Source organism: Antennarius striatus, chromosome 1, assembly GCF_040054535.1.
Source record: "Antennarius striatus isolate MH-2024 chromosome 1, ASM4005453v1, whole genome shotgun sequence".
In the NCBI taxonomy this organism is placed as follows: Eukaryota; Metazoa; Chordata; class Actinopteri; order Lophiiformes; family Antennariidae; genus Antennarius; species Antennarius striatus.
In genome coordinates this window covers 19,712,025-19,725,326 of record NC_090776.1, presented here as the reverse complement: position 1 = coordinate 19,725,326, position 13,302 = coordinate 19,712,025, and the positions used below count along the sequence as shown (strand labels likewise).

The window sequence follows — 13,302 nt, the reverse complement described above, 5'->3', positions numbered from 1 at the left end:
ATTAAAAGGATTTATGTTAGAACAGAGAAACAAACAAACTTGTTTTTTCTGTGTAACTGTAATGTTTGTAACTTGAATAAGTAATAAATTCAGGGTTATTTAACATTAAGGAGTAGTTAAATTTATTTTACATTACATTGAGTTACATTTATAAGTTACATCTGGCAACTCCTCTGTCTCCTCTGTCATGGAGTTTTTATAACAGCCCTCTTTTAATGCTCTTGTTTGGTTTTCACCCTAGCCAACGTGTCAGATTTCAATTCAACCTTTCCAAAATTTAATTTCTTTAAAAATGTGATGTGGTCATACAGCAACTCTAAAAATACACATTCCTCCATGGCAAAATCATTCTAATTATATTTGAACTCTGCCAATGAATAAAATGTTGATGTGCTCAGTAGTTGGTATAATGTGGTAATAAAAGCACTTTTATTTATGTACCAAATTATTGTATGTTGCACTAAGAGCTAATAAAACAAGAACAATTGCTACTAAGGATTAAAGTGGTTATTATTAAATTACTGCTCAGGATAATGGAAAAAGGCAGAAATGATGACGATTGCTAATTAGAATTAAAAAAAAAAAAACATGCTGTGAAACTAGGGAGCAACACAATCCTGACCCTGATCTGGAGGTTTCTAGCTCTGATAGACGGATCCATGAACATCAAGGAGAGACGTAAAATGAATTCGATCAAGATGTGACATCAGCCAGTGACACACACTCTTCTTTAAGTCGGTCTATGCGTGGTAGTCGTTCAAAATATTGTCGATTACAGATCAGCGCTGCGGGTTTACAGTCGTCCTGAGGAGAGGGTATGGGGTATTTACACTTCATTTGATGATGGGGTTAATATGAAGGCTGGAGGCAAACAAATGTCCCTGGATTACAGACGGAATCAAAGATCGTTTCCCCCAAAGACTATGATGACACAGACACACACACTCATCACCACACTCATGTGGAAACCTAAGATACAAACATGTGTGGATCTTGTTTGTGGTCACAGAGGGCTGAGAGCTAATTTTTGACAGAGAGAGGGCAAGAAAGAATAAAAAAAGGAGAACAGAGAATTAAATATCAGTCTTTCAGCAGCTTTATTCTTTTCTACTGTTTTTTAAGGACACGATTTTAACAATATTAATTATCAGCAACCATGAATTGTGTAAAAAGGCTTCTCACAGCCAAGTCTGTACAATAGAATCAAACATTATCTGTCACAGGATATGACGACCACATCTTCCTGTTTTTATTATAATAAATTCATATCACATGTTAGTCTCATCTCCTTTGTCTATAATGTGTTTTTCACTACTCTTTCTCAGTAGCTTTACTTCTGTTAAACCTCTTAAGGTGTAAAGTCATTAAAAGTATCTCGTCCAGGACTGCAAACTAGCAAACATATGGACTAACATTAGCAGCAAATACATAATTCATTCATTTTCATGTACCGCTGCTATATCTGCTGTAGCGAGTCATGGGGAGCTGCAGCCTATCCCAGCTGACATAGGGCGTGAGACGGGGGACACTCTGGGCACGACGCCAGTGCACCGCGGAGCCACACACAAAGACATACAAACATACACACACACACTCACTCACTCCTACGGGCAATTTGGACCGGCCAATCAACCTGAAGCGCATGAGAGAACCCACGCAGACACGGCATGCAAACTCCGCACAGAGCGGGACTCGAACCCGGACCCGCCGTGTTGTGAGGCGGCAGTGCTGACCACTGCGCCACCGTGCCGCTGCAAATACATCACTTCCTAGTATTTTGTACTTTATAAAACTATTAAGCTATGCTTTGATTGCATCATCCCTAACAGCAGCATTGTTTGTGATGAGTCTAGAGCAGTGGTCCCAAAACTACGGCCCACGGGCCGGATGCGGCCCACCTCCACGTTTGGCATGGCCCCCTAAACAGTGCCCGAAAAACACCTTATTTATTATCTATTTTATAAATTGTGTTATTTATTTTGTTAATAATGTTATAATTTATTTCTTGACTTTTTTGCTGTTAAGATCCCAGAAAGGTTTATTAATATTTGGTTATGTGTGACTTTCTGGAGGACAATAAATGCTCTAGACCCCTGGTCTAGAGCATGAGGCCAATTACAGGTAGCATACGTGGAAAATCCATTTCTTATCAATTACTAGCTAATGCTATGATGAGTAAACCTCAGAAAGATTGTTATGGTTTGGAGTTGGTTTGTTCTTTCTTGAATTAAGATTTATGATTCGCCTCCTTTTGATTTCTTGTTGTTTACTGGTATTTCAGACTTAGCCTGCAATTTGTTTTTTCTATGTTTTTGCCTGAGTTTGTCTTTTTCTCTCTACACTTCCTACCTTTTTCTTTTTCTGTTTGAAACTTGTTTTTGAATGAAACATAACACAAAAACAGTGATTCTTATACATGACTGAGGAAAACCAGTTAAAATGAGGCAACAATGCGTCAAGATTTGTGTCCACAATGTAAGATAATTGCAATTAAAATGTGGAGATGAGTCACAAGCTTATTAAACAGAAGTAAGTAACTTCATGTAATGATGTAGTTTAACAATATATAGCTTGTCCTTAAGTCATACAAGAAACATTGATGCAGAATTGGAACTCCTGAGCCTTTTTAACCTGATTTGTTTTTATAGTTATCTCCACATCATCTCAAATTGTTTGACTATTTTGTCATTTAGCTCTGATAAAGTCAACACACTTCATCCTGCACCGTGATCTTTAAAGCTCAGACACGCCCTGTCTTGTAAACTCCACCATTGCGTCTCCACCCAGTCCAAACTTTCCAGTACACATGCAAACACAGAGGAGTGTGAAAGTGTACATAAAAATACTCACACCCTGAGTTCTTAGTGTTTGAGAAATTATTAGGAGGAATAACTTGTGTGGGAGATTCATCAACAGATGGATCAGATTTGGGCTTAATGCATGAAAACCGATGTGGTTATAAATAAGGCAGTTTCACAATAGCCGCCAGTTTTTCTTATACATGTTGCTTCTCAATGTATTTGAAAGGGATCGGTTCCAAAAAGAGTAGCAGGCTTTGTTCACATAACTATAACAAGAAACCCTGCCTGCCTGAGAGGAATTAGCATCTTGATTCTCTGGTATTCTGGCATTGGAATTCCAAACCTATGACTCAGACTCTGCTCTTTTCACTGCACTGCAGCTTTCTAAAAAAACAGAGAATATACTATAAGGACATTTTAATGGTACTAGAATGACCAATTGCTGTCGACTAATTTGGGATCAGAGAGTCTAGGACAGATAAGATGAAAACTCACCCCTGATCACAATCTTTCAAGTGGTCGTATAAATTAGACAAAACTCAAGGAGTGGTTCCAAACTAGCGAAAAGCTCTTCTTCCAGCCAGTCGGCTTTGTATTTATGTTCTTTGGGGCGATTTCGTGCAACAGAACCATTCCAAGCATCACGTAATGTTTAAATGATGTTAATGAAAGAGTAACAAAGGAATAAACAATGGTGCAATGTGATGCCCGCATCTGACACATGATAGCAATCTCACTGCTGCTGCTGCTGCTGCTGCTGTCAGCGCATGTGAGCCGATTTTTCTATGGTTGTTTCTCATCAAGTCAGACAGAAAGCAAAGCCGGGGCTGCTTTTGCATCGTCATCTCACATCTATTTCTTCCACTTCTCCTTCTAAATCAGCATTACTGTGTTCTGTAATGACAGGACGTTCTGTTGCGGGTGGTTGTTTCTTTGGCTCACCTGTACAGCCTGTTGTTCCTTTGCGCACAGAGTACCCCAGGTCACAGTGACAAATGAAGGATCCCTTGGTGTTCTCACAGTTCCCGTTTAGACAGATGTTTGGGTTTAACTCGCACTCGTTCACATCTAGACAGGGAGGAGGGGAAAAGATTGAAAAATGGAAAGAACAAGAATATTAATACGCTAAGCACAGCTACAATAAAAGGAATGTTTATGACGATGAATAAAGCTGAATTAGCAGCTGTTGATTCAGCCTGCCAAAGTGGTTTTGATAAGACGTAATCATAAACTGTATTGAAGCCATAAAAAATGTGTTTACTTTAATTTATACAGCAATAGCAGAGTATGTGTTTGTGCAGATCCATTTAGAGGACCTTATATCATGGATGTCAGACTTTTTGTCTCTTTCTAAATGTCACACATTCCTCCCTTCCTCATTGGAGCCAAGACAACAACGAATGTCTTATAAACAAAAAACAACATTTCTCTGTTCTGTCACACACACTTTAACAGAAGTGAGTCAACAGTCTCATGGCTTGTGTTACGGTCAGACGTCTCTGTTGTCAGAATATCCTTTCCATCAATCTGACAGCTCTGGAGCTGCAGCGTTTTTAAGTGAATATAATGATCATGCATCACCGAGGCAAGTCTTCATATCCTCAGATGACATGAAGCCGTCGAAGCACAGGCACTGGTACGTCCCCGGGTTGTTGGTACACTGGCCCCCGTCACAGATGTCTGGACTCTCCTCACACTCATCAATATCTGAGGAGTGATGACAAAAGAGGCAGGAAAGTGGATCAAGAGCAAGACGGGAGTAGATGTTGTGCAGCGGACAGAATGAAGTGTTCTCAATGCACCTGCTGCAGATTTATTATTTGGCTTCATGCAGCCTTTCTATACAGGAAAACACATGGTTCACTTTATCACCCATAATGAAGAAAAGTCACTTCAGGACAGACTGTGTGGACAAAAGTGACAAGCAATTTTTAAAAGAACGTACACTGACTTACTTACTTTACTTTGGATCAACACTATATGTCACGTAGGTCCGGTTAATATGATGTGTTAGCTGAGTTTTCTATAGTTATAGCTCTATAATATTTGGTGAATTACCTATTCATACTTGGATATAAATATCCCAAGTATATCCAAGTGGATCATTTAAGATGTATGCGTTTATAATGATGGAAATGTATGTTGTCTGTTTCCATGCTTAATAATCGAATAAAATGTTGCAGCAGATCAATAAATTAGATTTTTTAAACAGAGTAGGTTGTTTTCACAATTCTAGATTTGATGTAAAAATTTGAAGAACTACCAAATATCAAGTTAAGACACTTAACACAAAATAAAAACCCATGGATGGTTAGTTATCAAACACGTTTGGGTGTTTCTTTAAGGCTTGAATTTTTCATGGATCAGACAACAAGCACTTCTGTCCATGATATTGTAAATACACTGGAAAGCAAATCATCTACTGAATGTCTCTCATTTTATTTGTAAATGGTTTTGAAAGGGAAATGGTGAGAAGAAATATATATATGACATGTAAAAAATGACATGGAATTAGAGTATCATCTGCATAGAACCGAATTTGAAAATGGTTGTGTTCATTTGCTCCAGATAAACTAGCATGGTAGGGTTTTCACCGATGGACACTTTGGGTTGATGATTATCAATTTCTAAGTGCCTCAAGTGTTTCAGAAAAAAAAACTGAAAAAAGATGAATTCTGGTGCTAAACGATGCTACGTTGCTACGTACCGGTGCAGCTCCTCAGGTCGGGCATCAGGGCGTACCCACTGTGGCAGCTGCATTCGTAGCTGCCCTCGGAGTTGGTGCAGAAAGTCTCACAGCCTCCATTCTCAATCGTGCACTCATCGATGTCTATGAGGAAACACGAGCACCCCGTCGTAAATACATCAGTTCAAACCAAACGAACGTCGCTGAGAAGAAACAGCTTGTCATTCCATACGCACCCACACAGTCCAGCCTGTTCTCGGTTGATTTGTATCCCGTGTCACAGCTGCACTGGTAACGGCCAATCATGTTGATGCATTGACCGTTCCTGCAGAGCCGGTCACTCAACTCACACTCATTGATATCTGTGAGAAAATAAAGACACAAGGTTTAAAGCTAAAGACACATCAGATCAGAATCTCATTGCTGATTATTTTGCTCAGTATTATCTTTATTGATTGATTGATTGATTGACTGATTGATTGATGATCCTGATGAATTCAAGATCAAAGGTTAATAAATATGTTTGCATTGTACTCATCTCTCTGGAATTTGACATAGAACTTCAGAACTTGTTTCCTTCATAGATAATTAGGACTATTGTCTTAGAGGAGATGGGGAGGGTCGTTTTCAGCTGTGTTTTCATTACTTTTATTGCTTAATGGTAGTAATAAAGAAAATAAATGAGCTTTAGGAGAAGTGATTGAACATTAGGTCACTGGCTAAATCCTGTCTGATGTCATGGGAAAGACACCAAGTGATTAATGTGAGATTAGCTCAATGAGAGACTACAGCAGGAATGGAGCTCTTTTCCTGTCAACCAGGTGCTAATAACCAGAGACTGAGGATCATTAGAGACTCTGTCAGTGATACAATGAGAAGCAGATATGACCTCTAAATGTTGCTGCTCTCAAAATGTAAAAATTCCACATTAAAATGACCTAAAAAGTTAAATATACAACATATAATCATAGAAATAGACAGTATTTCAGAGATAAACGCATTTACAATAAAAGGGCTATTAGTGAACCCATGAGAAAAATACAAACCGTGCACACAATGGAATTGAACCCAGAACCTTCTTTTCTCAATTTCTCATTTCTTTTTTATATCTTATTTTATGTGCACGCAACAAAACAAACACTCATTTGAAGTTTATCCATTAAACTGTCTGCTACGTGAGGTCATCTCCGCTCTGAAGTCGTCTTTTCACACTTTATGTTTCATCTTTCAGGGCAACAGAGAAAAATGTGTCTGCCACACGTACGTATTTACATAGTCAGAAAGAAGAAAACATGGCTCACCCAGACAGGCCGAACCGTCGGGGGCGATTTCGTGTCCTTCGGGGCAGGCGCACTGGAAGCTGCCCTCCGTGTTCACGCATTCACCTCCACGGCACAGCAGGGGGTTCCTCTCACATTCATCGATGTCTGAACACACATTTAAAGAACACACAGTTGGTCTCATTCTTGTTTCTTTTTGTCATTTACTTTTTAGCCACTCATAATTTCAATCCAGCTCAGATAATTTCCATCCCTGGGTGTAAATTTTGTTTTGCTAATTTGGGTCTAACGGCAGCTTTAGGCCGACAAAAGTATTGAGACTTTTCATTTTTTGTGTAAGGTTCCCCCAATAATTTAACCAAATAACGTGAAAATGAGGACCACGACATACTGTAAATAGATCATTAAATATTTTTTACTGATGGTCAAACACTGCATATAAACATACTTTTTTGCAACTCACATATAGGTCAAGTGTGTAAAAAAACACAATCTGTTGGAGTTGATGAAAGTGTGACATCATTTGGGCTGTGGGGATTACATTCTTTCATTTCTTTCTCCTTCTCTCTCACACACACACACACACACACACACACAAACACACACACACACACACACCCGCGTGCACACACACACATACACACACTAATACATACAAATGCATTCAAACTGGAAATTTCAGATTATTTCAGGCATGTGGACAGAACGTTCCAGGTCTGTTATGTTCCCCCCAAACATCTCACCCAGAGTTTACAGCCCAGGAGGGAACACGGGGGAGCTGGCTGGCTTGTGACTGGCACTGGGGGTTTTTCTTGGCAGCCCTTCCCTATACTTGGGGACCTTTATAGGTCGGAAAAGCTCTCTGCTGTCACATCTCCAACTTGTAAAGAGATCAACTTTCTTACTCATATCCTAAAAAGCTGAAATTATTTAATATGGAAGAATGTCTGTCTCTACTTGGAACTGCACCAAAGGATGACAAGCTGAGAATGGGATGCAATGTGTGCATCTGTGAGGATTTGTCTCTCACCCATGCAGTTTTTCATCATCATGAAACCACTTTCGTATCCTTCGAAGCACTCGCATTCAAAATCTCCAGCGGTGTTGACACACCTCCCTTGTCCACAGAGGTCCGGAGAGATGCGGCACTCATCGATGTCTGCAAGTAAAGAATGAAGCAAAAAAAACACACAATGTATAATTTATCTTTAGGACTAAACTGAAACAGTAAACTCAGATTCTCATTAATAATGATGGAATGTGTTCAACCCTAAACTTGATGCAATATCTGAGAAACACACATTCATTCACTTATAAGAGGACCAATGTCCAGATGTTGATCAAATTATGTGTACAGTGATACCTCTACTTACGAATGTCTCTACTTACGAAATTTTCTACTTATGAAATTTCTCAGCAGGAAAATATTACCTCTACTTACGAAAGAAATTTCGACTTAGGTAACGTAAAAACACAGTATCGGCTGATACTCAAATCTCCCACAAGTTCCTGAACGCAACATTGTCATAGCTGCTCTGCCATTGGCTATTACGTATTATGTATCTTCCTGGCTTCCCATTGGCTAAGAGGGATGCCACTCCACCTCTGTGTGGAGTTAGAACAGTGCTTATGGAGTGTCTCGGCATTCGGCACTCGACCCGTGAGGTAGTCTGATAGTTTTACGCAAACATAATAACTTTTTGAGTACGTATTCGCTATGGACCCCAAGAAAGTGATGGAGAAAAGAGGAAAAGAAAAGACGAAGAAAAGAGTTTTTTTGTCCGTACAAACAAAGCAAGAGAAAAGCATGGAAAAGGGATGCGTTTGGTTGATCTCGCCAAAGAATATGGCCAAAAATCTACAATCGACACTTTATTAAAACAAAAGGAAGTTTAAGGAGTTTAAGGCATCACGTGGGTGGTTGGAGAAGTTCAAAAGGAGGACTGTAATTCACTCTGTTGTTCGGCATCGTGAGATAGGAGCGATGAACCAAAGAGGGCAAAAAATAATGAGGACAGCTGTTAAAAGGTAAATGACCATCATTATTATTCTTTACTCTATTCTTTGTTTTTTACGTTATGCACAACTCTCATTTATTGTGTAATAATCTAATTGTAACATGTATTTGTTACATGTTTTGATGCATTTTTATGCTTTATAAAACATTTATGTCGGAATTTTTGTGGGCTTGGAACGGATTAGGGCATTTGCATGGAAAACGCATCTCTACTTACATAATTTTTACTTACGTAATTTCTTCCGGAACCAATTAATTTCGTAAGTAGAGGTACCACTGTAGAGTATATCACACTCACAATACCACCCCAATTCCAATTATAATCCCCATTTTAAATGTAAGATCTCCACTGTTGCTGTTATGAAATGGACTTAATGAAATTAAAGCTAGATTCCGATTAAATAAGTCTGTAAGTCAATTTCAATGTATTACATCAAGTTACTGATTCTCCAGTTCAGAGAAAGAGTGTTATGACATCCCTATTAAATAAATCTAATCTGTTCAAATTTAAAGTCCAGTAATTTTATGGTGAATAATGTCTGACGGGTGATTATATCTTTAATTTCCAATTCTGTGTTAATAGCGATAAAGAAATTCAAATTAAATTAAATATGGAGACATTTAGTATGGCCAGATTTTTTTTGGGGGGGTGATATAATGATGTTAGCTGAGTGATCAATTACGAAAAACATTTTCCTTAAAAGAATAATTTAAGATAATTATAGTGGATTATATAAGTACCGTAATTAATCATTATAAATGAATAGATCAAATAAAAAATAATTAGATCCATTAGTAAAGAACTAATCTTTGAGTGCAGCCCTACATTGGGCTTTGTGGATATAGAAACAGGGTTGAATGTTGTGTCTAATAATGCTTTAATTTAAGTTATAATGTAAGCATTTTGATCACCCGACACCCTACCCTGTAGTTTAAATGAATGTTTGTCTAGAAACCTGCACGGAACAAATTCAGAGGTCAAGAAATCAGTCCATTGTGAATAAGGTCACTAGCAAAAAGGCAGATATAGTTTCATGTGCAGATTTCAAGTTTTCTGACAAAGAAATTTCACACCAGAGTTAGAAACAGACAAGGTCAATAGCAGAATTCAATAAAGTTAAGGTATGCAATATAAGTGTAAGACAAACAAAGCATAAAAGGCACAAAGTATTTAACCAAAGGTTAGTGCATGAAAGAGAGGCTATAAAATGAAATTAAGAGGTGAATTTAAGGATGATTTAAGCAGCCTTAGCTCTTCAAGCAGATTTTTATAAAGTCAAAAGCTGAAGGCTTGATCCCCTTTGAATTGAATCCAGATTTTGAAACACTTTGTACAAAGACATTGGACTGGGATCTCATTCATATGAGGTCAAAAGGTCCCAAATATCATTTACTTACTCACAAGCATATAAAGTATGTCAAAAAGGGCATTTAAAGCTAAAATAACGTGTGCTCATTTCAGCAGAACAATGATGCAGCTAACCAGACTACAGGGAGCCAGACTCCTATTAGACTGCAGGAGCTGCATGTAGGCAGTGGTTTTTACATCACTTTACTGTAATTACAGTTGGCAGAGGGATTCAGAGGGGGGGGGGTGATAAACAGTGTTAAGACGTGTAAATACCAAATGGAGCTGAAATATTCTCAAAATTGACATTGATTCATTCCAGTTAAAATGGAACCTATACGTAAACTGTATGAACACAGCACCATTGTAGTTACGCATAGCATAATGTGTAGATTATTATTATTAACTTTGTAATTTTATTTATTCAGTGGCAAAAAAAATGACATGATAAAAAAATAGCTGAGTCTGGGGAAGATGTTCATGTTTTTGCATTCATTCATCCCACAGGTTTAAATGTGGTTTGAATGGTCCAACCAAGAAAAATATTAATCTTATTGTTTATTATTTCTTTTCTGTCATTTTTAAAAATTAATTAATGAGTTACTTAGTTTGATTTAATCAATTTCTGCTCAGTTCTTTAACATCCACATTATATAAATCAGTGAAAAGCAGCAAGGCCTCGCACTTCAGAAACTTGAACCATTAGGTGTTTGACATTTTTACTTGAAAAATAAATGTTGTATCAATTACTGTTATTATTAAAGTTGTTTATGAATATCATGACCTTGAAAAGAACTTTAAGCTTTAAATTAATAGTACTTACCGGTGCAGTTCCTCTCATCGAAGTCGAGAGCATAGCCATTGTCACAGCGACATCGGAAGCTGCCGATGGTGTTTCTACACCTTCCGTTGGAGCACAACGTGTTGATCATCCTGCATTCATTGATATCTGCATTACAGAGCAGAGGGATGAACACAGGTGAGAAACCACTGATGAAATAACTCGGGTCAATCGATAGGCAGTGGGTGCATTACCTTTGAGAAAGGGTCTGCCATTAATGAAGTCCCCCCTGTGAGAGAAACCCGGGCCACGAGGACAGAGCTGGGTGTACTCCGGAGTGCCTTTCTCTGGACATTCATCGCATTCAGGCCCCCAGGCGACCCCCACTGAGCAGCAGCAGGCGTCCACACGGTGCCTCCCTGAGATGGGAGCCCCGCAGCGCTCATCCTCATGGGTGAGGTAGCACTGCTCAGTACGCAGGTCTGGAAAGATTTACACAACCATGTCACGATAAAGCTACACACCAAAGAAGAGATGTAGAGACACCTACGCCTACGGTACACTCACCAATGCACATCCTGCCACTGACATCAACAGTCATTCCTGGGGGGCACTGGCAGAAAAAGGAGCCTGGAGTGTTGATACACTTTCCATTGATGCAAACTCCAGGAAACACCTGACACTCATCCACATCTGTCAGCCAGCAGAGAAAGAACAACGTCAGAAACTGGATCAGGGCTGCACATTGTGGGTAAAATGATGAATTCCTGGATCCACATGGAAGGAAAGCAGATCTTACCTTCACAGTCATTTCCTCTGACACGAGCAAACCCTTTTCCACAGATGGAATCTGACAAGACAATGGCATAAAACACAATGTTAAAAATTCTTTATCACTGTGTGAACAGCAGTGGGTTTCATCCCAGTATTTTTTCTCTTTCTCTTTCTCATTCTACAATAAATTCAACTGGAGAAACCCGTGCTTCATTCCAGAGCATTGATTCTTTTGATGCCATTATAACAGTTGAAGACAACCATAATTACCAGATACGAGTGACATGTAGATTTGAGTGTCATCTGCATAGTGATGATAGGCTATTTTTCCATTATGTAAAAAGGGAAGAAATTAAGTGTGAAACTGTAACAGGCTAAGTCCTCAGATAGACCCTTGCAGACACAAAGTTCAGCATCTTTATGAGTGTAGTTTGTGCAATGATCAGGGTGATATAAAAATAATTCTTCATTGTAAAAAAAAGTTGTTTGTAAAAACCCTTTCTAAAATCTCACCTTTTTCACATTTGGCACAAGGACTGTTCCAGGCTTCTCCCAGTGTAGCACAGCAATGGGACTTCAGTGTAGCACCATTGATATTGACCTCACAGTGATTATTGATGTACTTAAGCCAGCAGGTGCTCTTAGTAGTCTCTATAATATAAAAGAAATCTTACAGTTACAAGACTTTCATTTATGGAATGAAATAAGATGCAGATCAACAAAAGCCTGCAAATGAATGCTGAAATCTGTCTAGATGCTGTAATGTTATGTAATTCATGTCCATTTGTAAATTAACAGATGTGAACTATAAGTCTTGTATGGACAACTAGTAGTTAACTTTAAACAGGCACATTTTCCATTTCAAATTTCTTGAAAAGAAATTGTGCAGCATCTGAACTTTTTGTTTCCTTCCCATTCATAATTTTGTATCAGCTGAAATGTTAACTACAACCAAATATCTTCACAACCGTTGCAGATAAAAAGATTACACAAAAAGCACATTACTCGGGCAGCAAAGGGGATGACAATGAGATGATGACCTTGAGTTTGAGAAAACTAGGTCAAGGTCAAATTTCAACTTCTGTACATTTTTTTGCACATATCTCAAGAACCGGATAAGATAGAAAGATGAAACCAAAGGTGTTATATTCAGGGAGGCAAGGGGATGAAAATTAGATCACAACTTTGACCTTGAAAAACTAGGTCAAGGTCAAATTTTCACTTTTGTACCTTTTTTGGTACAAAAACCTGATGAAATATAATCACAAAATAAAAAAACAACATTTTCAGGAAGCCAGAGGCACAAAAATGTGTGGATCAGGGTAAAATCTGGGGGTAATTTTGCCAAGACATTTCCCAAATGCAAACAAATATTTGAAGAACTCCTGAAGTTCTTGAAGCTCTAAAAATGATTTTTAACAACGGGGTCCTAATAAATATCCACTCACCTATACACTCCAGTCCAGTGCTGTCCAGCGTACTCCCCACAGAGCACAAACAAACAAATGACCCTTGGCTGTTCTTACAGTCTCCGTTAATACAGGGGTTAGATTTACACTCGTCCACATCTAAGGGAGACAAAAGCAAACACCCCCTATCTTATCAGTACAATACA

At 38.5% G+C, this 13,302-nt stretch overlaps 1 protein-coding gene across 1 annotated transcript in view; it reads right to left on the bottom strand.

Moving 5' to 3' along the window:
• Positions 1–13,302, bottom strand: part of fbn1 (fibrillin 1) — a 62,530-nt gene that overhangs the window by 26,592 nt on the left and 22,636 nt on the right. Inside the window, exons 21-32 of the mRNA XM_068313523.1 lie at positions 13,136–13,255; positions 12,201–12,338; positions 11,713–11,763; positions 11,481–11,606; positions 11,168–11,395; positions 10,956–11,081; positions 7,798–7,926; positions 6,789–6,914; positions 5,724–5,849; positions 5,509–5,631; positions 4,383–4,508; positions 3,744–3,869 (exon numbers count right to left, since the gene is read on the bottom strand). Coding sequence (XP_068169624.1) covers positions 3,744–3,869; positions 4,383–4,508; positions 5,509–5,631; positions 5,724–5,849; positions 6,789–6,914; positions 7,798–7,926; positions 10,956–11,081; positions 11,168–11,395; positions 11,481–11,606; positions 11,713–11,763; positions 12,201–12,338; positions 13,136–13,255 — 1,545 coding nt within the window. The remainder of the gene's footprint in view (positions 1–3,743; positions 3,870–4,382; positions 4,509–5,508; positions 5,632–5,723; positions 5,850–6,788; positions 6,915–7,797; positions 7,927–10,955; positions 11,082–11,167; positions 11,396–11,480; positions 11,607–11,712; positions 11,764–12,200; positions 12,339–13,135; positions 13,256–13,302) is intronic.